At 50.1% G+C, this 26,800-nt stretch overlaps 1 protein-coding gene across 3 annotated transcripts in view; it reads right to left on the bottom strand.

The window, feature by feature from the left end:
* Positions 1 to 26,800, bottom strand: part of FBXW11 (F-box and WD repeat domain containing 11) — a 1,385,831-nt gene that overhangs the window by 230,232 nt on the left and 1,128,799 nt on the right. For all 3 annotated transcript variants that reach the window (XM_069654341.1, XM_069654340.1, XM_069654339.1), the window contains one exon: positions 9,059 to 9,169. In XM_069654341.1, coding sequence (XP_069510442.1) covers positions 9,059 to 9,169 — 111 coding nt within the window. The remainder of the gene's footprint in view (positions 1 to 9,058; positions 9,170 to 26,800) is intronic.

Below are 26,800 nucleotides of genomic sequence, written 5' to 3' on the forward strand. Positions count from 1 at the left end.
TGATGGGTCTCAATCCCTTGTCTTTTTTCGGGATAAAAAAATATGGGCAATACCATCCCTTTTTCCTCTGCTACAGGCACCAGTTCTATGGCGCCTTTCTCCAGCAGGGATTCGATTTCCTGCGCAAGAAGCGGATCAGGACTCTTCAAAGAGAGATTCCCTGGTGGATTGTCATGAGGCCTCTGCCGGTAAGTAAGACAGTAGCCGTGGGCTATGATCTCCAGAACCCACACATCTGAAGTAATGGCATGCTATTCTACAAGATGCTGCGCCAGCCTTCCCCCAACCGGCGAACCATGGCCTCATGACTGAGCTGAAGCGGCTACGGCAGTGCCTGAGAGCAAAGAGACGGCTTTGGCACCTAAAGTACCTTGTTTTCCACTTCTGGTACTCCAACGTGGGCCCCTTTGACTGGCTTCTTCACTTGATCTACCAAAAGATGAGTAGTATCGAAAGGAACGTCCACTCCATTGCTGTCCCCTAGGACGAAAAGGCAGAGGTTGGCGGACTGCAGTGCTCAGCGACTTTGCTGCAGCTTTGGAGGTGTGCAACCTCTCAAGGATCTCGTCAGCCTTGCTGCCAAAAAGATGTACACCATCAAAGGGCATGTTGAGAAGCCGGGCTTGTATGTAAGGAGCAAACCCCGACTTCCGCAACCACGCAAATCTGTGCATCACGGTGCTGGCAGCCATGGACCGGCTGACACAGTCTGCTATGTCCAGACCCGACTGAACGGATTCACACATAGCATCCTTGCCATCCTGAACAAGGGCAAGAAAACCATCCCGTTCCTCCCCTTCGGGAATATGTTCAGCCGCCAAAGACACACAATTCCACAGAGTGTGAGTGAAACGTGCTAAGGCACACACAGAGTTGGATGCCTGTAAAGACATAACCCCTGAAGAAAACACTTTCTTCGCCCAGCCATCAAAACGATTATCGTCCCTATCAGGATGGATGGTAGGGTACGACGCCTGCTTTGCTGGGGCCGTAGCCACCTGCACCACCAAACTCTCCGGAGTGGGGTGCGTCGTCAAGTAGCAGGGGCCGCTACTGGCTGGATAGTATTTTTTCGGCAACGACTTGCTCACTGCAGGGAGATTCTCTAGAGTAGTCCAAGCCGCCGCCACCCTTCTCTGTGAAGCCATATGAAATGTCAGTGGGTGGACCTTGGTCAAGGATATCTGTCAGGTCATCCTGCAGAAAATCCACTGGTGGTGCAGACCACCCCAAGTACTCAGTCATCCTCGACATGAGACGCCGTTATGAAGACTTGGCGTGCGTGCCAGGCTCAGGCCTATCGAACTCAACCTCCGGAGAGGTGTCCAGACCACTGGCGTTGTGCAAAGACTGACACATGTCTTCCAACTGGCTATGACCAGACAAAAGCTCATCAGGAACCAAACCTTCATCAGACCGTTCATCCACCTCAGAGATGTAATCCAGAGGCTGGAATAAATCCCTGGATGAAGGCACAGAAAAAGGTTAAAATACAGGCCTCAGACTTCTTCAGGGCCTTCCTCTGAGTTTCCACGGATGCACGGGGTACCTCTGGTAAAGCCTCCACAAAAGGCGTTGACGGAATCGGCATAGAGCGTGGCGCTGATGGCTTCGACACATGCCTCGAGGGCGGTGCCCAGAGCGTGTCCTTCGACGGCCTCGGCGCCAATGGCGTCGACTACTTCCTCGGAGGTTGAGCCTGGAGAGAGTCCCTCAACGGACATGGCACCGATGGCATTGACGTCTTCTTAGAAGTCCTCACAGGCTCTGACGGTCTTGAGGGCATCGAGGACCGAGACCTGGAGCGGGCATGGCTAGAGCGATCTACCTTGTTCGATCGGGACATCGATGGCTCCTGAAGATCGCACCGATTGCCCGAGCCCAAAGGCGTGCGAGCGGTGGCCCTAGCGCTTACCTTGCCGGCTTCTCGCGAAGGCGCGGATGGAACGGAGCCCTGCGATTCGAAAATCGCCATAATTTCCTTACGAAATGCGTCCCATTCCGCAGGAGAGGAATGCTTGGTAGGACAAGCTACCCGCCGTCTGACAGAGTCCTCAGATAAGGACAGGGAAGGCGACTGGTGCCGGCGCTTCCGCGAGTGCCCAGAAGAGGCAGAGGAATGGCGGAACCACTCCGGGACAGAGACCCCCCCTGGACTTAAGCCGACGCAGAGAGTCGCCCCTCCAATAGTCAATCGAAAGCCCAGCGGATTCCGACTTTCGGGGTTTGGAAACCCTACCTACAGATAGCTTCTTCTTCTGCTCCCGCAAGGCCTTCGACGTCAAAGACTGGCAATCATCACAGTCATCCGTGGCGTGGTGCTCGCCGAGGCACCAGAGGCAGAGGTCATGCAGGTCCATAAGTGATATCTTGGAACCGCAGTCCTGACACTTCTTGAATCCCCACCGCGGGGTAGAAGACAAAGACATGATATCTTCACAAACAACCAAGTTCGAGGAACTGATAGAAATCAGAAGAACCGAGGTGCGCCGAGATCTCTGGAGCCAACAAGTTTGCGGAAACAACAGAACTGAGGCTACGGGCGTTGTGCGTCCTACTTATAACATCCAGTGACGTCAGCTCGACAGAGGCCCTCTAGGACGGCATATCGACGCAGGACATTTTTCCAAAGCAGCACAGCTGTGGTGATTACCTGTCATAGATGTGGAATACGTCAGAGGAACCAATCCCCTCTAACGGCAGAGCAGCCAGACTGCTGTTAGGAGGCGGATGTGAGCTGTAGGCAAGTAGAATATGGGTTGTTTTACCATAATGCAACAAACTGCAGCCGAAAAGATTGCAGGGATTTTGGCCAAAAATACGGTTTGCTCGTTAAGTAAAACAACCCAAATCACATACATTTCCAACTCTGACCCACTCGCCCTTACTTAACTTGCAGAGTCACACTTCGCTGTGTGCCGCCAACTTGCTGTGTCCTTGTAACGCCTGTTGCCACTCACTTCTGTGATTGGGAACTGGCACCGCAGGGTCCTTTTAAAAACATGTGTTGACTTCCCCAAGACGACAATCCAAGACAATCCCAAGACCATCCCCAAGACGACAACCGGGAATAAATCTCCTTCAAAGGCGATGTTCACGCCGGAGGACCTAATACATCCCAGATCCACTGACTGGGAACCATCTTCCAGAACAGCTAATTACATTTATTCCAGACTGCACAAAACCCTTGATAAGGAGGTCAGATCCAGACTTCGGGCTGAATGGCCATGCCCAGACATTGCAGACAAAGTAGCTCTAACACCTGAGCTAGACTCTAAAATGATTACTTTTTTGAACAAAAATGTGAAGGACCCTAGGAAAGTCAAAGACCGTGCCTGGAAGTCCTGTCAGGACAAAGTCCTGGACGTTACGAGTCCACTAGCCAAGATCTTGGACCTAGCGGAAGCAGCCAGTGACACATCTGACCCCGAGGACCCGGTGATTGTCTCAGGCTGGGTTCAGCGGGTCATTTGCTTACTAGGAAATGCTAGCTGTGCCATATCAACTGAGCATCGCAAAGGCATTCTATTTAAGATCGACGCCAACCTGAGCGAATTAGCAGACACAGTATGGTGCAACAGCTCAAGGCCTGTTTTTGGGGATCCTTTCATGAAGGAAATGTCTAAATTCGTCGGTACTTTCACTGCATTGGACAAAGCCCAGGCCTCCATAAAGAGAATCTTCTCTTCCAAGGTTTTCTCCAGGGCCGGACGAAGTAGAGGTCGCTCCTCTGGCTGTTATTTCTTCAATAAAAGACCTCAGCACTCCAGGGACCAGCATAATGCCTGGCAAGAGCGCACCAACACATTTTTCCCTTCAAGAGGACGTGGAAGAGGGTATGCCTGGAGACTAGCAGCTAGACATCCAGCCCAACAATCATCCTCAGGTCAGTGCACTTATAACAGCGCCTGCGCCACAGATGACTATAGGAGGGAGGCTAGCTATGTTTGCAAGAGCTTGGGATACCTTATCTGGAGATGCTTGGGTCAGGGACACAGCACGCGGTCTGCACCTAGAGTTTTTCACCCGGCCCGTTCAAGTCTGTTGCCCTACCCCTATAGTGATGTCCCAAACACACCAAATAGCGTTAGACGGCGAAATACGCAGCCTGCATCATAAACAAGCGATTCGCCCCTGCTCAAATCAAGGAGGCTTCTTCAGCCCCATATTTCTGGTGTGCAGAATACAAAAGGTGCGCCCAGTGATAAACGTAAAAGCGCTCAACGAATTCCTCATTTAGGGCCACTTTTTAGCAGCCCACTTCTCTCAAGAAGCTATTGGTTGGATCCAATCATTTCTCTCCAATAGAACTATGCCTGTCTTCTCGCCCACTGCCTCTGGTGATCCTATCCCCATCACCTGCGGGGTACCCCAAGGATCTTGCGTCTCTCCCACATTGTACAACGTGTTCACTAAGCACCTCTTCGACGATCTAGATGGTCTTGGTATCACCTTCACTAACTATGCAGATGATACTCAGATCCTCATTCCGCTGACAGGAGATGATGAGGATTTGGCCTTGGTGAACAAGGTGTACCTCATCATCCAGGCATGGATGGCTTCACACAGTCCATGCCTGAATGATGACAAGACGGAGCTGATAATCATCGGGACCACCCCCAACCTCAACAAACTCAACCCAAACTACCAGAGCTTCATCATTGATGGCAATACCATCCCTGTAGCCAAAGAAGTCAAAACGCTAGGCTTCTACATAGATGGCACCCTATTGTTTAACAAACAAGTCAATTCCATGGTCTCTGCCACCGCCTACACATGCAAGTTAATCAGAGCAGCTAAACCATTGCTTTCCACTGACAGTTGGACTACCCTAGCCAGAGCCCTTATCCTCTCTAAATTGGACTACTGCAAAGCCCTCTACCTCAGAACAAACAAAAACATTATTAATAAAATTCAGGTCCTGCAAAACAACGCCCTTAGAGCAGCACTGAGTTTGTCCAAAAAAGAACACATCTCACAAAATAGAAGAGCTAACAATTGGCTTACCACAACCGACAAAATCTCACTGAAAACAGCCTCTCTCACCAACAAATGCTTGAACACCACCACCCCCGATACCTCACAGATAGAATCAGCAAACGTCCATCCTTCAGACCCACCACAACTGTTAATGCTAACCTCCTCATAGTGCCAAGATTTAAACAAGCCTAAACAGGTGGCAACATTTCCAGGTGAAAGCTGCCCAGCACTGTAATTCCCTCCCACCCCACATAAGGGCAGCCCAAACCTATCCACCATTCAGACGCAAATACATCCACTGGTTAAAGGAAAATGACCACTAAACCCCACACAACCTACACTTCTGCCACTGTGCATATTTGTCCTCTTGCCTACTGCACTTCAACTGTATATATCTGTACTCCTGCTTTGGAAACTATACCATGTCTGTATATATTTGTAAATTTCTGCACAATACTGTAACTAAGCCATGAATATTCTTGTTTTCCTGCGCCCTGTTACCCTTGGGTCTGGTGAGCATTATAAATAAACAAACTTCAAGATGGAAGGTATACACATGCCCAGGGACATCCCGAGACCGAACGATTGGCTCATGTGCCTAGATCTGAAGGATGCTTACCTCGCAGTGCCCAATCATCAGGCACACGTAGGTTATCTAATATTCTCATGGAGAAATCAAGACTGGGAGTTCACGAGTCTACCTTACGGACTCTCCTCAGCACCTTCGGCTTTTACCAAACTTCTATGGCCATTAGTGGCTCATCTAAGATAACAAGGTGTCCGACTTATAATTTATTCGGACGACATCATCCTTATGGTTCAATCACAAGAGCTGGTTCAGAGGTAGACCACTGTAGCCATAGACTTACTACACAGCTTCGGCTTTCTCAAACTGGGAAAAGTCAATTCTTCATCCATCCAGAAGACTGGAATTTCTGGGGTTCGTGGTGGATACTCCGAATTCTCAACTTCACATTCCAACAGCCAAGATTCACTCCACCAAACGAGAGATACGCAGACTTCTACAGAGGAGTCTTCTCTCGCTTCGGGAGCTAGCAAGAGTAATAGGCTTGCTATCCTCCTCCATCCAGGCAATATTTCCCAGCCCCCTTCACTACAGGGAATTACAAAGATTGAAAGGTCAACACTTAACACACAACCTTTCTTATTCTCAACGCCTGACACTGTCACCTCAGGCGAGAACGGAACTCAACTGGTGTCTCACCCACATGGAAGCCTGGAACAGCAGAGCGATCTTCGGATCCACCCCAGATATCCTCATCAAATCAGAGGCCATTCGCTCCGGTTGGGGAGCGAGCTGCGGCTCCGTCGCCACTGGAGGAACTTGGTCTCCTCAAGAGTTGGCTCTACATATCAACTGCCTGGAGCTCCTTGCGGGCTCCTTCGTGGTGCACTCTTTTGCCAGAGGCAGAGTGAGTAGTTGTATCTTGCTGAAAATGGACAACATTTCAGCAGTAAGGTACATCAATCATCTTGGTGGCACCAAATCGAGGCCTCTAGCCGAATTAGCCAAGGATTTTTGGCATCTGTCTGGAGCAGTGAATTTCAGTCACAGCAGGAGTATCTCCCTGGTCTTAACAAACGTGGTAGCAGATTAGTATTCCCGACATTACACAGATTACAGCGACTGGAGGCTCAACAGAGAAGTCTTTCTTCGCCTCCAAAGATTCTGGGGTCCCATGTCCATAGACCTCTTTGCATCCAGACTCAACACCAAACTACCAGTGTTTTATAGCTGGAGGCCGGATCCGGCAGCAGCCGCGACGGACACATTTCTGCAACAATGGACTCAAGGACTCCATTATGCCTTTCCTCCATTCACCGTGATAGCGAGGACCCTGGCAAAGGTCTGTCAGGAGCATTCGGATCTAGACCTAGCACCGGTCTGGACCTCTCAGACCTGGTATCCAGTTCTTCTAGAACTTTGCTCGGATTTTCCAATTCTACTACCCCAGTTTCCGGATCTCCTACTAGATCCATCAGGACAGCGTCACCCCCTTCTTCTCAGCGTGTCACTGACCCTAGCGGCCTGGAGGATTTCAGGTCAAGATGGAAAGTCCTCGGTATGTCGGGCATGGCGGTCAGTCTCATCAAGGAAAACTGGGCTCCTGCTACGCTTAAGAGGTATTACAACTCTTGGAGCACCTGCTGCAGAAGGAAGGGGCTACATCCAGTTTCAGCACCTGTAGAGGAGATCCCGAATTTCCTAGCTTGCTTAGTTGAAAGAGGTCTCGCCTACAGAACAGTGAACGCCTATCGTTCAGCCATCTCTGCTGGACATGATCTCGTCCAGGGGGTCCCAGCAGGAGAATACCACCTTGTTTGCAGATTACTCAAGGGTATCAGGCTTACAGTCCCACCTCCATCCGGCTATGACAAGCTTTGGGACGTTAATAAAGTATTGAATCTTTTTCTGTCATGGCCACATAACGAGGACCTATCCCAGACGGCCCTATCCGGCAAACTTACTACCCTTCTTTGCCTGGTCTATTGCAGGAGAGTCTCTGACGTCAGAGCTCTTGATCCAACGGGCAGGACCTTTTCTCCTGATGGCATCGCATTTCATATACACAGGACGACGAAATACAACTCCAGGGTGATTTCTTACCCCGCATTCAGAGACCAGACCAAGCTTTGCTTGGCTAAATGCTTGAAGGTTTATGAAAAGACGGCCCGCTTAGGACCTCTAATGGGCAGCTATTGATAGCTCTGTGTAAACCACACAAGGCAGTTTCCACTCCAACTTTAGCACGCTGGGTGCGTTGGACCCTAACTCAAGCAGGGATAGATACCAAACACTTAGGAGCCCACTCCGTTAGAGGAGCCACCGCCTCCAAAGCCTTTCAAGCTGGAGTTCGCCTAGAGGAATTCATGAGGATGGCAGACTGGGCAAGCAAATCAATATTTAAGCAATTCGCCCTGAAACCGGTAGATCAGCCGGCATCTATCGTGGTAAGTAAGCTTTAAACAAGCATAATGTGAGCCTCTGGTCTCGACACAGAATAAAGATTGTCCATAATAACTTACTAGAAAGTCTTATTTCTATTAAAGCCACGGAGGCGAGCATTATCCCACCTGGCGAGAACATAGCAGCGTGCATCACCTTTGATAGCAATTAAATGCATGGCTATGAATTTTGAGAAGTTGGAATCTTATGTGTATTTTATCAGAATAACTCAATGACATTTCTCTCCCACTCCGCTAAGGAAACTATGGTTGTAATATACATGAAGTAATTTTACTCTTTTATCCCTCTCTTGACAGCGCCTGCAGACAAATATGTCTGATAGGCAGCTCGACCCAGTCTTCCTCTACCAGATGACTACAGTTACTATTTTACTATGGACTGCCAAGTTCGCAGCCTCGAAAGAGGAAGTTGCATCATGTTCAGGACTGTTTATGAAGGGATCCAGATACCTATTGGAGGACTAAGGTCACATGTTGGGGGCCTCTAGATGAACTTTAGGGAAGACTTCTGGGAAAATGAGTTTTCTTATTTTCCTCAGAGACTTAGGGACATGTGATGCATTTACTATGTTTTACATTTTGTTATATTTGGTGCACCTTTTTCATTATGCATATGATCTATATTGCACTCAGGTGCACAAAATATCTTGCTGCTGAGCTTTCTTTACTTGTTTTAATAAAGAAAGGCGCATAATGCTCGCCTCTGTGTCTTTAATAGAAGACTTACTAGTAAGTTATTATGGAAAATCTTTATTGGTACTGCTAAGAAAACAATTAAAAAATACTGCTATGTTCATTTTAGCAGCTTTTATTAACCTCATGTAAGCCATTAAAAGTGATGCATCATGCACTTGTGCCATGTATAGTATTTGAAAAATAAATTACAAGAGCAGTTTAAAGGCATATACAAATCTCAGAATGCACATCAGGATAATTAAGATTGTGTACATGGAAAAACATGGATAAAAAATGTATACAACACAATATACAAGATATTACGCTTTCTATAAGTTAATACAGGTATATTACATATAATGGACATACATATAAAAGATGAAAACACGTTTTCCAACTCAACAGAAATACCTACCCATCATAAGCACCACTAACAATCCTCTTGTTATCAAATCGAATACATCGCACCAGTTCTTCATGTCCCTCTAGCACTCGTAAACAGGCACCACATTCTATGTCCCAAAGCCTGCAAATGAAAACGGCAGAAACATGAATGCCTCTGGTCCATGCAAGGTTAAGCATGCTTAATAAAGATAAAGAACATTCATTGTGATAGTTGCAGCAAACCATGTGTTGGGAGGATTTTCCTTAGCACAATGAAAAGGAGCAAGACTTCCCTCTTGGATAATGTTCTTTCTGATTGATATTCCTCCCACAGATTCCCAGCCCCTGCGGTCTTCGGGAATTTGTTTTTGCCACTGGGGTTTTGGGGGGTAAAGGGGAACTGGGGTAGTGCGGCTCAGCGACTATAAACTCCCTGTGACGGATTGGACTTCAGGGGCCGTATATACAAAGTGGTTACGCCACCATGACCTTGGTTCAGCCTTTTTTCCTTAGAGTACAGCTACTGAGGTACAGGAAAGATGAGGTGTACGTGCAATCATCCAAGAGAGATCGGTTGAGAGGGACATTCCTCAGAAAAAAAAGATTACAGAGAAGTAATTTGTTCTTCTAATGGATTAATTTCTTCCACTGATTCCTCATTTATGAGACTCCCAAAGCAGTACGTAGATCTAGAGAACAGCAAAAGGACACCACCTACAACGTAAAACTATTGAGAATTGCTCTTCTGAACCGAACGTCCTGCCCTTAAAGGCAATCTAAGCAGTAATATTAGGCAAACATGTGCAGTGAGGCCCACACAGCTGCTTGACAATTGTCCAAGGCACCCCCAAGAGCTAGCAACCATGCCTCTGGTTGACTGAGCCCAGAGACCCTCAAGGACATCTTTCCTAGGAAGATTGTAGATTTCCTGGATGTAGAAGATGATCCACTTTGACAGGGTCTCTTTAGTCACAGCCCTCTGCCAGCACAGCCACTAACATAACCCAGAAAAAGCTGGCCATCTTCCTGGATGTTCCTCGTCGAAGAGGTGTAGAAGCCAAGGGCCCGCACAGGGTCCAGAAGATGGAATTGCTCCTCAGCATTGGATTGGAGAGGCAGAGGGGGGGGGGGGGAACCCAGGAAGATGGATCATTTGACAGAAAATCTGAGAAAACCTTCGGGAGGAAGGAAGGAAGGCCAGCCTCACTTGCAAAGTCACCTATTTTGGAGAAAGAAAAAAAAAACAAGTGAAAGGTATGACAATGCCTAGAGCTCACTCACCAGTCTCACGGAGGGGATGGCTAACTAAAAACATCACCCAAGGGGTGAGTCATCTTAATTAACGAGAATGCAGAGGCTTCAACAGAGCACCCACCAAGAAAGTCGACAATTTAAATCCCACAAAAGCACAAAAGTAACAAACTGACATAGGGGAAAGCCTGTTGCACAAACCCTGCAAAAACATATCAGTTGGGATTGTGAAGAAAGCCTTGCTCAAGGGTTCGCTTAAAGACTAATATGGCTGGCAGATCCCCTTTAGTGCGCAATTTGTAGATCTGTCCGTGAAAAAGAAAGCAGAAAATCCAAAACAGGAGGTAGGACAGGTTAGGGTCCAGATTCTTCCCCAAAACCAAGCAGAGAATATACCCCACCTACAAGCATACATTGACTTAAGGGCTGTATGCCAAGCCAAAAGGAGTATATCCAGGACATCATGAGACAAACAACACTCTTATTTCAGCCTCTCAGCAACCAAGCATGAAGGATCAGGCTGCTGAGGCTGAGGACCCGCTTTCTGACTGGGAGAGCATATCCACTCTTGACGGAAGCGCCAAAGGGACAGATTGAAACGTCTAGAAGTTCCAGGTATGACATCCTTGGAGCCCAGACTAGAACAATCAAAATCAACGCGGATCCATTCCAGCATAGCCTCCTGCAAACTAACGGTATGACCGGGACCAAGGGGAATGAATAGAGGAGATCAAAGTCCCAGTCTACCTTCATTGCAGCCTTCCACTGCCAGATAGCTCTGCTGAGAAAGTTTCCTGAAGCAGAACTCCTCCTTGCACTTCCTGTTGACACAGGAGGCAAGGAAGTCCACATGAGTAGATCCCTAGAAGGAGAATACCTACTCTAGAACTTCCTGGCAGAGCTCCCACTTATGATTAAGGCAATCGCTATGACGTTCTATGTTCCAGCTAAATGAACCGACGTCCGAGACTCTGTTCCCAGAGACCACAGTTGCAGTGCTACTCTGTGGTAGCACACAGCTGCACCTCCTCAGAAGTGTTCTACCTTTTCTCACCTTCCCCCAGAGGCTCACTGTCTCCAGAGCCCTGGTTCTCTCCAGGTTAGACTACTGCAACAGTCTCTCTCAATCTTCCTACCTCTACTCCTCGACCTCTTCAACTTATCCAGAACAGAACTGCAAGACTTATCCTTGGCCTTAAGCCCATGGACCTCACCTATCCGGTACTGAAATCCCTCCACTGGCTCCCTGTGGCTGCAAGGATCAAGTTAAAGTCCCTCTGCATAGTCCACAAGGCTTTCTGGGACCAGAGCCCTTATCTACAACACTCTTCCTAAATTCCCTCCAGACAACATAACAGCCCCGCTTGGCCTCCTCCAACTCTCTGCAGTTGAGCCATTTCTCAAAACAGAGATTTGGGGTAGTTTCTTAGCCTCTGCAGGTACCTCCCTCAGGAAGAGCCTCCCTCAGGAGAGTACCTCTCCATCTTGAGCCAGACCTCCTTAAGTTCCGGAAACTCCTCAAAACATTCCTCTTCTCTTCCTCCTTTGCTCTCCCCATCCCTTGCGAACACCTTTCCTCCGCTCTCCTGCTTCCCTCCTTTGTTCTCATCCCCAACCTGTTCAGTCAGTTGACTGGTCGCCTGGTGCACCTCCAGAGCCTCACAGGTCCCAGGCTCTCCCGCCAGTCCTGCACTTGCCTCTGCACTCTGCCTTGCACTACTGCACTCGTAACACATTCCACGGGAGTGGCTCCCAATCTGCACTTAATCCTGGCCCTGATGGAATGGGCGCACTTGTCCTCACCCCCCTCCCTCGCACTTCTGTCTGTGCACTTGCACAACCTGTATGCACAAGGCTTAGCACGATGTCTTATGTCCTCCATCTCCCTTTCCTATCTAGCTTTGCCTGTAAGCATGGGCGCATTGCTGACCAACATTTTGTCTTGCATGTACCCCCTGCCCACTTATGCTAGTTATTGCTGTTAGATCATTTTGAATCTTCAAGGCACAAGAATGACGATATCGCCTTGTTCCCTTCCCGCCTTGAAGCACTTCACTTGTGAATAAGCGCTTTACAAATAAAGAATTACTCTGCACAGATGCAAGGACTCCACATTATCTCGATTGTTTAGTTAATGCATGGCCACCTTTTGTTCGTGAGGACCAGCATGCATTTGCCCCTCACTGAGGAGAGAAAGGCAACAAGGGTCTGCTGGATGGCTCACATCGCCAGCAAATGTGCCATCATGATGAGTGCCCTAACCATTCAAGGACGCCTAAGTGATCACTGTCAGCTGGGGCACTGGTTTCCGGAGCAGCAACTCTTTCAGATGGTTGTCTCTCAGGGTCCACCTCACAAGATCCCCCGCGACACAGTCTGAGACACGTAAAAGGTCTAACATATTGCACTGGAACCGTGACCACTGACAACTGAGAAACAGCCTCATGGCAATAAGGCCTCTGGCACCATGAAAATGCAGGAAACATTGGGACCCGGGAGGTGTAGAAAGGCTGAGGCAGTAGCCATCTTCTGGGACTGGATGACAAGAACCACCTGGAAGATGTTTGCTACTCGGGAGCGAAGGCCCAGATGAGTGTCCCCAAATGCACCAATAGATCAGAGGGCCAGGTGGAAAACACGCAACTTCTGGAGGTTCCATGAGAAGCACAAACTTTCCTGTGCTTGAGAAGGATCATTACATGGAAATAAGCACCCTGAAGGCCTAAGTACATCAACCAGTCCTGCAGATCGAGGGCTTGGAGGATCAGGGAAAGAGGGACTATTTTGTACCTACAAAGATACATTTTCAAGAGTTTCAGATCCAAAATGGGACACAATCCCATATCCTCCTTCAGTATCATTAAGTAAAGAGTATACAAACCCCCTGCCTCATTCTTAATGGGTTACCAGTTGTATAGTACAGTTTGTCATAAGCAGATTGACCTCCTGCAACAGGAGGGACCAACGGCAAAGGAGGGCTGGTCGTCGAATTGTCAGAAGGGAGTTGAGCAAAGTCGAGAACCTGGTCTCACAACCTGTAATGCCCAAGCATGGTACATGGTATGAAACCTTGCTCAGAGATAAACACCCACACCCTGGGGCAGGATAATGGAAGTCCTCTTGACTGGGGATTGGCTTCTGGGGTTGCAGAGGGCACAGTCAAGGAGGCGATACTCCCCCCGCCCACCCCCAGAGCTCCCCGACCTCTACTCATGGCGTGGGAGATTGTACGGCTGCAGTTTTCCTGATGGCGCCTGACCCCTGTGGGCAAAAGAGGAGAAAGGCTGAAATCCCCTTCCTCTGTTGAACAGTTAATCCCAGGGTATTTGCTGTCGCTTTTCAAGACTGAAACCTCTGCATAGAAGAGTCCACCTATACTCAGATATTTTGCCTATCAAAACGGATATCCAGGTGCTTAACCTGAATACCAGGAGTGAACCTTGAGGAGGCAGTGCCTTCTGATGACCGTACCAATGGCCACAGCATTGGCAACACAGTTGGCCCAGTTAAGGCCCGACTGCAGAACTGGCATGCTGCCTCTGTGCCATCCAGTAAGAGGGCATTAAAGCATCCTCATATCTGCCACTGGGAGATTTTCAGCCACCTCAAAACCAACCAGAGACCAAATGAACATGTGGCCAACATCAGTTTATTGCCTTCAAAGCAATACTGCTCAAGGTGAACACTTCACACCCCCAAGCGTCCCACTTCTTACACTGCCTGTCAGGGGAAAGGTGGGGAAGGAGGTAATCTTTAGGCTGGTCGTCACAGTCTGAATCAAGACTTGCTGGGAGGGATAGGTGCAAAGTAAAATCAGATCAGATGGTGCCAGTTGGTGTTTCTTGGCCAGGTCCCTGTTCACTACAAAGACTGAGGCTGGCTTCTCCCAGGTTTTCAAGATTGGGGCTTCTACTGCCGGGTTGAAAGGAAGCAAGGTCTCTCTGGGGGTCTTTGTCAAGGAAGTCAGTCAGCTCAAACTGCACTGTAGGTCTGGTCAGAGCTGACAAACCCCAAGTCTCCCCATCTTAGCCATCATCTTCTGGAAAGAAGCACGAGTGCTCCCCTGGAGTCGATGCTGGGACAATGTCCAACTCTGGGAGGTTTCAAAACCGCTGGCCTCCTTAAGGTTGGAAGCCAGATTATGAAATATTACCCCTCGGCGCAGAATTCCTCTGGGAAGTCCTCGGTAGTGGATGATTGAATCGGAAACTGAACCTGTGGTGCCAAAACCTTCATGGAGTCCCTGCAACCTAGAATAGGGACTCTTAGATGACGAAGAATGGGGTCTTTGCATTGGATGCTTTTGGTATTTTTGTCTCAGGGAATGGTCTTCCATGATACGACACTGTGCCCGGTGACCCTGCATCACCCCTGTGGCAAAAGAATAAGGATTTTAGCAGCACTCATCAAGGCCTTTGGGTGTATGGATTGGAAGCCTGTAGGTCATTTTATTCCCCCAGGTAGTCTAAAGAAATTATGTGGGGTTCGGAGACAGACATTTGTCCCTGGCAGGTCAAGCAGGGCTTGAAGCCTGAGGCCTTCCCGGAGGGCAGGACCCAGTCAATTTACAAAAATGGTGTCCCTCAAGCTAACAAAGTGCGTGGAAAAAAAAGGGCTAGGTCATGGTGCGCGGCAGATCCATATTTACAGGGCCCGAAGTCCAGTGGGGGCACATACAGGCACTGAGTAGAGCAGACAGAGCTACATTGCACTACCTGGTGGTGAAAACTTTTCGGAAGACTGCTGGTGCTGAAGATAGAATAGTATATACAGGAGGAATTTGTGGGAAGAAAGAAATTATTAGAAGACTGCACCCTTGATGCAGATTTTTCCCTTGGATGCCCAACTCTCCCAGGTGTAAAAGTAACAGAACAGGGAGGGGTTACAGTCTTAAGAGGGGAGCAGAATGGTAAAAAAGGTGCAGTATACATACAGTAACGTACAGTAAAGTCCACACTATAATTGGCTTACTATATCCGTTATATAGACTTTATGCAGAGGGAAAATGCAGCGTTTCAGGTGGCAAATTGCTTTTTAAAGAATTGAGTCTGTTAAAATAGATTTTCAGAACCAGCCCTGAGGGAGTGTCCCGAAAGCGTACCCCATTATGGTGTACAGGTAAAAGACTTGGATATAGCCAAACTCAATCAAGGTAGGTGTAGCTCAGTAAGGCTTAGACTTCAGGATTTGTGGGGGCAGTGTAATGAGACATAGCACTCAAATCAAAGCATACACATACATTAAGAACAAATACACTAAGCAATGAAAATAACAGGTAAGAATTACAACCACTCTACTACTGCTGACACACACACACACACCTCAACAGTTTACTTTTGAAAGAGTTGGAAAGGATTCAGTTCTTTAAAAGAAAACTGTGCAGTAAAGCAAGTCAAACGGGTAATTCAGAAAGTTGAAATTCAAGTTAAGTATTGTGAAAGCAATGGAAACAGCATTAACCTGTGTGACGAATCCCAAGATGTCATCACTTCTCCCTGAGCAGCAACCCTACCACGTATACCCACCATTACATCTCTGCAGTCTCCATTCCCTTCTTACCCTCACATCTCTCCTACCTCTATACATTATTACCAAGTACGAGGTACTGGGACGAGGAAGAGCAGCGGGAGCGTTAACCACTCTAGTACTGAGACAAGAACAAGAATGAGAACATAGGAAACAAAGGACTTGCACAGCCAGCAACAATGTATAAAAACCAATAATGCATTCAAGATGGCCGCCGGCACCAAGTAGACCTGCCGACGGCGGCTCCAGCATCTGAGGCCTGGATCGGGCAGTCCCACCACCCCCCTGCGTCGAGGATGAGCTACTGGAGATAGGAGGGCACCAGGATCGCGGTGCGGCACCCCCGGCAGCGATCGGGAGCTCCCAGAGTGTTGCGGGAGAGAAGCAGCCCGGAGGGGCGGACCTCCCTCCTCCTGTCCCCCTGAGGGCCTGTGCGAGGGCCGAGGACCAGCGAGGAGGACCCGGTGCCCGGGGACTGAGCCGGAGGTGCGGTGGAGAGGGTGTGGGGGACCCCTGCTCCCCACCCCGACGGAGGACGAGCGGGGAGCGGCGGTGCCGCAGATCTCAGTGCGGTCTCCGCAGGCTCCCCACCCCCCCCTGCCCAGGGGACGGGGCTTCTTCAGCGGCCCGACCGGCGAGGAGGATCTGCGGAAACCAGCGACGCATTAGTGTTGCGCGAAGAGGAGGCGTGTGAGCCCCGTCTCCTCATCCTCAGGGGAGCGCTCAGGAGGTCAGCGGCACTGGGGAGAGCCCGGCCCCGAGAAAGTGGAGCAGGAGCACAGTGGCTATTGGGGCAAGTCGGCGCATCGGTGGGCCTCGGTGCCTAGAAGGTATGTGAGCTGAAGGAGGAGGGGCTCTCCCACAGAGATGCGCACACACACCAATGAGGCATAGCAGCATCCATTCCAGCGCCAGCAGATCTACTGGGAGGGGACTAGGAACCTGTGGAGCGGCCGCGGGGGGCGGCGGACACTTTCCCCCCTGAAGGGAGATTGAGTGAGCGGCTACTGGATCTTGTCGAGAGCCCCATTGTGAAGCGGCCAATAGCACAGGGCCCCAGGTCGGATACGTTATTAACAGTCTGGTCCTATGAAGGGGACAAACGGATAAAAGAACGGTCTCTTTGTCGACTGGTGCCCTCGTGGTGCCACCACTGGAGAATTGAATACACCCACTAAACTAAGCAAGCAGGCCCCTGCGTGGGAAGGAAAGAGTGGGGTGCTGAGCGGGCCGGGGTGGGGTGGGCAGCCACCCTTGAGGTGAGGGATCAAGCGCTTACGGTAGTGAGGGCCCTGCTGGACAGCAGACCCCGCTAAAATCAGAGTGTCCTAGGACCTGGAAGACGGCAAGACCCCCCCCCCAGGCTACCTTGGGTCATTTGGGGGTGGACGGAGTTAGACCCCCTCAGGCTGTAGAGGTGGTGTTGGGGAGATCGCCGGGACGCAGCGCTTCGAAAACACAGACGTGACCTACCATAAATGCCTTCCAGGACCAGAGGTAGGGCATGGAAAACTGATCATCCAGTGAATGAACCTAAGGGAACCTTAAAGGCGCTTTGGCCTGCAATGGAGACCGGAATTCGGGGCGAACAGTCAAAGGAGAACTGGGACAGGGAAGAGGTTGAGACCTTGACGCTGATGACAAGACAGGACCTCAGAGGAGAAATGCAGAATCTGAGGGACTCCTTGGCTAGAAGCTTCCAGGAGCAATTTCAAATGATGCGGAGTGATCTAAATGCAGCCTTGGGGGAACTGAGACAGGAGACGGCCAAGTTGGGGGAGAGGACGGATTTATTAGAAAGGGGCCTCCAAGAACTTGAAAGACACTACTGCTAACAGTGAGGCAATTGAGCGATTGGACATTGCCACGAGGAACCTGGAGGTCACTATGGAAGATCTGGAGAACAGATCTTGAAGGGCCAATATCAGGATTAAATCGCTCCCCAAGGCCGTTACTGACCATCAGCTGAAAGGAGAGGTCCAGGGCATCTTTGCGGGGCTCCTGGGGAGGACTCCCCGGGGACGATTGAATTAGACAGGGTCCACAGGGTGGGCCCGTCTGCAGGAGGCCCTCAAGCCAGGCCCCGAGAAGTTTTAGCAGCCTTCGCCCGGTATGGCCAGGAGGCGGCGGTGTTGAGAGCGGCAAGGCAGAGTGAACCAGTGCTCTATAGAGGACTAGAAATGTTTTAGTTCCAGGAATTGGTCGCTAGTACACTGGTGAAGAGAAGGCAAATGGGCCCGATTGCAAGGGAACTGGCTAGAAAGGAAATAAAGTATAAATGATCGTTCACCTTTGGCTTGGTGTTTGAATGGGAGGGGACCCAGAGGCGTGCCACCTCCCTCCAGGAGGCAGTGGGTATAATCCGGCTAGAGATGGAGGAGGGCGAGGGAGGACAGGGGAGCGGCAAACAGAGGGGGAGAGGCAGACCATGGGAGTGGTGCACGGTTGGAGAGGCCCCCCCGGAGGTGCAGGGGGGGCTTCACGAGGGCTGGCGATGGAGGGGACCGGCGGAGCTAAAGAGGGCAACGAGGGAGGCGGTGTGGGGTAAAAGGGGAGAATGGATTCATAGTTAAGGCCTTGTGCTGGGGGTGGTGGGAACAGGGGCTTTATATGGGGGCCTGGGTGGATGGTGCGGAAAACATCCTGGATCGAATAAGGGCAAGAGTGTCTGAGGGGTCGAGTGAGGTGGGCAAAAGGGGTGGGGGGGTGAACTCACCCAAAATTGGGGTTTCAGGATGGGGTTGGGGAGGGGGGCGGGGTGGAAGTGAGGAGGCCGAAGCCACGATAGTCAATGGAGTAAGTCGGACTCTGGGGAAAGCCGAGTTGGAGAGGTGGGGGTCGGAAGGAGGGGGAGATTGTCGGAGTCCTCACGCGAGGAGAGTGGATGGTCTACTAATGGTGAATCCTGGGTGGGGCAGGTCAATGGGCAGCAGAAGGGGTCCTGCACGTGGGCGCAGCCTTTAAGTGGCTAACACTTAACGTCCGGGGGCTAAACTCCCCCCTTAAACGAACAAAACTGGAGCACTTTATCAGATCGCATAAGCCGGACATACTAGCGTTGCAAGAGACGCACTTACTACGGTGGGACCAGGGCTGCTTGCGTCTGAAGGGCTTTGCACAGATACTGTTCGCATCGGGACCAACAAAGAAAGGGGGAGTGGCCCTGGCCTTTGGGAGGGGGTTCAACTTTAGTCTCCAAGAGTGTCTTAGAGACAGAAACGGGAGATATATCATGGTGAGGGGGGAGATAATGGGCTCGTGTTACACCATTGTTTCGGTCTACAGTCCTAATGTGGGTCAAGATCAGTTCTTGCGGGACACCCTGGGCACTCTTGAAATTATTTTCGAGGGGGCAAGTGATTAGAATGGGGGCCTTCAATCTTGCGTGGGATGGGAGGAAGGACCGGTCTCAGTACGAGCGTGGTGGAGGGGGCGGGGTGGCTTCTCTCCGTTTGAGGGAGAGATGGGAGGATGCTGGGCTACGAGATGTATGGCGTGCTGTAAGGGGAGATGAGGAGGGGTTTACATTCCTCTCCAATGTCCACCAAACCCAATTCCGCATTGATTATATCTCAGTATCCGCCAGCCTTCTAGGGGCGGTCGAGATGGGTCCTCTGGGGATAGCCAACCATAAGGTAGTTCAGATGACAATGCGGCTCGGGAGGCGAAGACCAGGGGTGTGGAGCTGGAAATTCCCAGGGGAAATACTGAGGGATTCAGTGCTACGGGAAGAGATAGGAGGCAAGATCTGGGATTTCTTTGAAAGGATTAATGGCCTGGACACAAGTTAGAGTACAAGGTGGGATGCCTTCAAGGCGACTGAGGGGGGAATCAAGGCGTCAAGGCGGAGAGAAATAGGCTGCTGAGAGGCTTAGAAACCCAATTGGAAAAGGAGGTTGAGGCCGCTAGGGCGAGGGCACGGGAGACCCCTACTAGGAAGGCATATAGGGAGTATAGGCTGGCGGAAGGTCAGTTGGGGATCCTGAGGACCAAAAAGGCAGAAGAGGTAATGCTTAGAGTGAGGCAAAAATTCTACACAAAGGCCAATAAGGCAGATTCACTCCTGGCGCGCCTCTTGAGGGGACAAAGGGATCAGAAGGTTATAATGGCCATTAGCGATGTTGGGGGTTGGAGGCTAACGCGGGCAGAAGAGATAAAGGGGAGATTAGTGGAATTTTATGAAACGCTGTACTCCTCACAGTGCCCACATCCGATGCTGCAGTCGTAGTTGCTGGGGAAACTGCCCCTCCTGCGATTGTCCAGAGAGGAAAGTGAAGAGCTAGGCCGGCCAATTACAGAAGATGAAGTTAGGGCTACCATAGTGTCACTCCCCCATAATAAAGCTCCAGGGCCAGACGGCTTCCCAGCCTCCTTTTATAAGGCATACTCACATCTTTTGGTACCCCCATCTAACAACTTCATTCAACACATTCGGCGCGGTAGGCGGAATTACCCCAACGATGCAAGAGGCCAAAATCACCCTTATCCATAAAGTGGGGAAGGACCCGGAAGAATGTACCTCCTATCGTCCTATTGCTCTTATTAATACAGAGGCAAAAATCTTCACCAAAATATTGCGCTGATCCATCAAAATCAGTCGGGTTTTGTCTTGGGAAGGCAAACCGCCTATATTAGGAGGGTGGCCGATTTGGTAGAGAAGTCCTGTAAGATGACCACTCCGGCAATCCTCTTGGCACTCGACGCTGAGAAAGCGTTTGATCGGGTGGAGTGGTCGTTCTTATTCCAGGTGAGAGAGAGAATGGGCTTGGGGGCTGGGTTTTTAAACATGCTCACCGCCAACTATAAGAATCCTGTGTCATTCAGACTGACGCGGGGGACGAAACAGGGATGTTCCCTCTGGCCGTTGCTTTATGCAATATACTTGGAACCACTTCTCTTAGCAATGCGAGAGAAGGAAGGCATTCGGGGAATACCATTTGGAGGGGCCCAGCATAAGGTGGCGGCTTTCGCCAATGACATGTTGCTCACGCTAACGAATCCGAAGGAATCCATTAATGCAGGTATAGCACTACTGACCAAATTTGGGGAGATCTCTGGTTTGCGAGTCAACTTCCAAAAGTGAGAATTAAGGATTCTATCCTTAGGGGAGCTCAAAGTGAGGGAGACGAGGGCATCCCCCTGTTTAAATGTGAGTCCAAATGGGTTGCAAAAATTTGGGGGTCAGGATAACTCCCTCGGTGGCGGGATGGTATGGGGCAAACTATGAGCCTATGCTACTCACGGTCAAAAAAGACCTAAGAAAATGGGGTGCCCTAAAGATATCCTGGTTGGGGAAGGGGGCAGTTCTCAAAATGGTGGTTCTCCCCCGGGTGCTCTATTTGTTCCAGGCCATTCCCCTGCCGGTTCCAGAAAGGTTCTTTAAAGGCACTAGACCGGGCGATCAAGGAATTTGTCTGGGAGGGTAAGAGACCCCCGCCTGTCCAATCGATTATTAATGGCGTCAAGAGGGGAAGGGGCCTGGCTTTCCCCGACTTCCGCCGCTACCATAAAGCCGCACAGCTTCGGGTGATCAGGGAATGGTTTTCGGTAGACTATCTTAAGCACTGGGTCAAAATGGATAGAGCTGTAGTTCGGCACCATTTGGGGAGGGGGGGAGGAGAAGTACTTTGGCTCCCACGCAGGCTGAGACCGTCCCATTTATATTTAAGTGCAATCAAGAAGGGAGTGGTAGACTGTTGGGATAGGGCGGTAGAGAAGCAGGCGATTACGACCTTCCCTTCGCCTTTCACGCCGATCTTCAATAATGGGGACTTCACACCAAGGCTGGAGAAGGGAGCTTTTGCGAAATGGGAGGGGCGGGGGGCTGCAGAACCCTGAGAGACATGTTTAGCGGTGCAAAGGTAATTACGTTTGAGGAATGTAAGCAGAGATTCGGGGTAGGGGAGCAGGAAAGGCACCGATACTTTCAAATCAGACACTGGTTAATGTCGGCGGAGGTACGTAAAGCTGCGACCCGAGAACTATTTGAACTGTTTCTGACAACGCATGAGGGGTCCAGAGGGCTCATTTCGGACTTATATAGGCAACTAGGGTGTGCCGACTCGCAACCCGACTGGGCTTATATGAGGAGGTGGGAACAGGTCCCAGGAGTCACAATGGAACAAGAGGACTGGGAAAGGTTATGGAAGCCGATTACTAAGGTGGCAAAGGCAGTCCAACTACAGGAGGCCTGGTACAAGTATACATTCGGCTGGCATTACACTCCTGCCCGCCTACAAGCGATGTCCCCGGCAACTTCGGGAAAGTGCTGGAGGGGTTGTGGGGAAGAGGGCTCCGCTGCCCACATATGGTGGGATTGCCCCATAATCCGCCCTTTTTGGAATGATATTGCATGAGCTCTTACCCAGGCACTGGGCGAGGGAGCCGGTCAGAATCCCCGAGAGATATTGCTGGGTAAGAGAGGGCAAGGGGAAGCTGGGGAGAGGTGGGGGTCGCCCTAAGGCGAGAGTGGTATTTATCTTAGCGGCGATGGCCCTTGTTGCACAGAGGTGGAAGTCCCCTACAATTCCGAAAGAGCAAGACTGGCTTGGGAAAATGTGGGATTTGGTTTTGGTGGAATGGGCAACCTATGCTGTCAATAATAAGTTGGAGAACTTCTCTGCGGATTGGGGAGAGACATTGGTTTATCTTAAAGGGGAGTTTAGAGAACAGTAGTGCCCCCAAAGACTCAAACTGTTGGACATCTACGGGCAAAAGCGGAAAGGAGAACGTCGAGATGAGAAGGATCATTGATGTTGTAGCAAGGGGTGGGTTTATTCTTGGGAGGTGGGGGTGGTTAGTTTTGTTCCTGGTTGGGTTGAGCTCTTTTCTTTGTGTATTATGAAGAAATCAATAAACTAGTTTAAAAAAAATAATTATGGATTACCGACAAGGGAACAGGCAGCCACAAGCGACTGCAGGTGCACGATGCACCAAAAGTAGGAATTTGAAAGTCGCGTTCGTGCCCAGAAAGAGAGGAGCCCTGAAGACACCGGCAGTCCCCCGCAAGTCTGTACCGGAGGGTTCACAGAGTGTTGGCAAAGAGGTCGAGCAGACGCAGGCTACGTGAAGGAACACTGTCCCACGCACGCGGCATTAACTAGAAGCCAGGAAAGTCCAGCTGATGTTCAGGGTCTGTGGAAACCCTGGGGACAAACACGAGAGAGGTAAAGGGTGACACAGGAGATCAGGAGGCAACACAGAAGAGCCCCTTACACTGGCACAGGTTCCTCTCCCTGGAATCCTATGTAGTCCAGTCACTAGGGTGTCACCCTAGGGACGAATAGCCTATAATCCACATGACAGTGGTCAGGTCAGACCCACTGATCGCCAGGGAAGGGTCAAGGACCCAAACCAGTAGCAAGAGAATCACAGAGGGAGAGAGTCCCTCATCAGTGTGGTCAGGTCAAACCCACTGGCCACCAGGGAACGGCCGAGAACCCCAACCACCAAACTGTAATCCTGGAGGGCATCTCCCCCATTACAGTAACACAGATAAATTCACTGGCAGTACTTGGCAGGATAGCAAACCAAGCGGGCCACTGTGGGTAAGCCTGGGTCGAGGACCCTACCAGTACATGAACTATATTGCAGAGAAGCCTAAAACACTAGAGTAGTTAGGGGAAGGGAGCAATTCCCCCTGATTGTATCGAACACTGAAGCCAAGATACCAGGAGAAGGGAGTCATTCTCCTGCTAACCAAAAGTTGCAAAGACTTTGATACAGAGTGTTAAAGAAATAAGCAGTGTGTCTGCCAAGGAGAAGTGCCTGAACTTTGCCTTTTGTGTTTTGACCCTGTGAACGGTGGGAAAATACATTAAAAACAATATTTAAGAGCAGTGGTGGGAAAATGGTAGAAGGGATGAACCTATTATGCCTTTTGAGTAATCAGCAAGTGCAGCAAAGGAAGATGGAAGAGGGAGTAAGTGCTGGGGAGTCCGAGCTAATGGGTGAGCCACAGATGAAGTGCTAGGAATGTTGAGTGCTACACGGACTGGGGGCGCAGGAGGTGTAAGTGCAAACCTCCAGGGCAGAGGGTGTGCAGATGCAAGTGATGTGGATAGACAGGAGCTGGGCAGAATTGGTGTGGGAGGTCAGGGCCCCCGAGGATGCTTAAGGGCCTACAACACAGATTCATCTACTGTGGAATTAGCAGATGAGAGTAGAAGGGAAGGAGGAGGAAAAGAGGAAAGTCTTAAGGAGCATTTGGAATTTGAGAAGATCCTGCTCAAGGTGCAGGGGGAGGCTATTCCATAGGACGGAACCCGCTGAGGAAAGTGAACGCCCCCCCGCCGTCTGTTTAGCTAAATGCTTTACACACAAAGAGTTGGTTCCAGAGGAGCATAGTGGTCTAGAGGGAGAGTATTTAGTGAAATAAAGTTGAAGATAGTGTGGTCACCGGGCCCAGACAGAGTTGTGGAGGATGCAGAGGTATTTGAATTCAATCCGTGCAGCAACCGGGAGCCAGTGAAGACTTTTTAGTGCAGGAGAGATGCAGTCCCTGGGCTTAAGGATAAGTCTTTAGGCCCCATTTTGGATTAGCTGGAGGGGTCGCAGAGTGGAAGATAGATTCAGGAGGAGACTATTGCAGTAGTCAAGCCTAGAGAACCAGGGCTTAGGTCACATTGAGCCTCTGAGGAAAAGTGAGAAAATGTAAAATACCTTTGAGAAGGAAGAGCTGGAAGTGGGACTTCTTGGCAATGTCCTGAGTGTGAGGGAGGAAGGAGAGAGATGAGTCGAAGATGACTCCAAGGTTTCTGGCTTGAGTTGAAGGAGTAGCGGGAGAGCCCAAGGAGGAAGGTCATAGTGGTGAAAAGGAGGGAGCAGGGGGTCCTGAGGGGAAGGATCTCAGTTTTACAGGCATTAAGGCAGAGATCGTTGGAGGTGCACCAGGACTGGATGGCAGATGGGCAGTCAGGGATGATGGAGGGTGCAAAAGGGTCAGCAGGGTGTTTGAAAAGGAGCTTGTGTCGTCTACCTAACACTGGAAGTTGGAGGAGAAAGAGGAGAGGAGGCGTGCAACGAAAACAAGGTATATGTTAAAGAGCCTGGGGTAGAGTATAGAGCCCTGGGGACACCACAGGTGGAGACGGAAGTAGGAGAAGAGAAGGTGCTTAGGATGACTTGGGAGGAGCAGTTAGTGAGGAAAGAGGTCAGCCAGTCCAGTGCCTGTTCCGAGATACCAAGGGTATCGTGGAGACTTTGAATGAGGATGGAATGGTTGACTGTATCAAAGGCAGAGGAGAGAACTTTAGAAGTGGAGATTTACATTTTGGCAAAACAAACAGTTGAGTACACATTTTAAGGATAAAAGAACAAAAAGGTATGTACCAAAGATTAGGAGCCCTCTACCAAGCCCACCCCTCTAGGGAAGCAGAGAGGGTAGGCCGCACGTACAAGACTATAGCAGGGGGGAGGAGATGAAAATCGATTTGCAGGCTTGTCACCCTTCTTCCATTTCCACCATAAACTACCACGGGATTCCTATATTCTCTGGGCCCACTTCTATTGTGGGTCTGTTGCGGGAGATCTAGGCGTCGCTGGGGTCGTTTTTGAGCTCTGACAAGACTGTTCCCGACGCTGTGCAGCTGGACGACCTAGGCACCCCGAGATGCAGACCACCTCAAATCCCATGATGAGACCCCAGGACATGATCGAAGCAAGCAGCAGAGAAGACTGCGTTCAGGCAACAAGGCGACTCACATGGTGAAGACAAAGAAACTGCTCCTGGAAGGTGGAGAGCAGCAACTGCAGAATCCTTAGGTCATAAGCTGGAGACCTGCAGAGTTCAAAGGCAAAACTCGGACCACTGACCGATGCCCTAGACAAGCTGGTCAGTCCACAGAATGGTCCCAGAGCACTTTTGAAGACTCCAGAGGGAAAGATTGGCATGCAGCAGACTGGACAGTCCCACCAGTCCAAGGGTGGAAGCACCTGCGAGTGTCTTCAGGAAATCGGTTGAGAAGAGCAGGTCTACACTGTGACTTGGCCGGAGGCAATACTGGAAATGGTACACTGGTCTAGAGCGGCCAGCTGCTCTTGGTAGTTATGGACACAACAACAATCTTAAAGGCTGCAGCAGTCTTTCTCCGATTCTAAATTTGAGCCAGGTTCGTTCTCAGCTCTCCAATGAAAAGACTCTGCACCATTAAAACTGGCAAGGGCTGTCTGGACAGCCTCGTAACCCAAATCTTCCCAGAAGCAAACATACCCCTGGCCAGAGAGTGGATTTGGACCAGACCGTACCCGGCCTCCACAACCAGAAAGTCTGGGTCAGGATTCTACCCTCCTGCCACAGTACCCAGTACCTCTGTGTGCACACATTCAGATACTCTGCTTATTGCATATTTACCAGGTTAAAACTCCCTCTGCATTCAGTTAACTGCTTTCTCTCTACAGTTTTGCACCAAACTAATTTCATGTTCAATTCGGGTTTTGGGTTATTCCAGCAGATGCATTCTGGTATATGTAGTAGATCAAAGAGGCAGGAGGAGGCATACCAAGTACATTTGCTTGCAGCAGGCTGCTAATAGCTGGAGAGACCTTGGTTACATTCACCTGTTGCAAACGACCAAAGGCTATGCTACCAAGAGCTGGATGGAGCCTAATTAAAATCAACTGTGCAGGCTACCGAAGCATGGAGTGGGTTTGACTATGCTCAGCTGCCTCGGCTACAAACAGCCTCACCCTTTTGGGGTGTGGATAGCAAGAGCTCTCAAAAGCGCAGTTTCCCTAGTAGCAAGCTGCCATGCCCCTGGACATTTTCGTAAGTCCGTTCCGTCTTTCAATCCTGTTGAACAGTTATTTGCAATCCAGTTTGAGCTTTTGAAACTTGCTTGCTATGGCTGTTTTTGCACAGTATTCTTGAAACCTGTTTTGAACATGTCTGAGATCCTGTTTCTGCATTTGAATAATGTGTTTGGCTGCTTTGTGCAGCACCTTGAATCTTGTTTGTGGCTGCTTTTGTGCAGCCCTGTCTCTCTCTGAGCCAGCTGCA

The sequence above is a fragment of the Ambystoma mexicanum genome, chromosome 3q (genome assembly GCF_040938575.1).
Source record: "Ambystoma mexicanum isolate Mex_15411 chromosome 3q, UKY_AmexF1_1, whole genome shotgun sequence".
NCBI lineage: Eukaryota > Metazoa > Chordata > Amphibia > Caudata > Ambystomatidae > Ambystoma > Ambystoma mexicanum.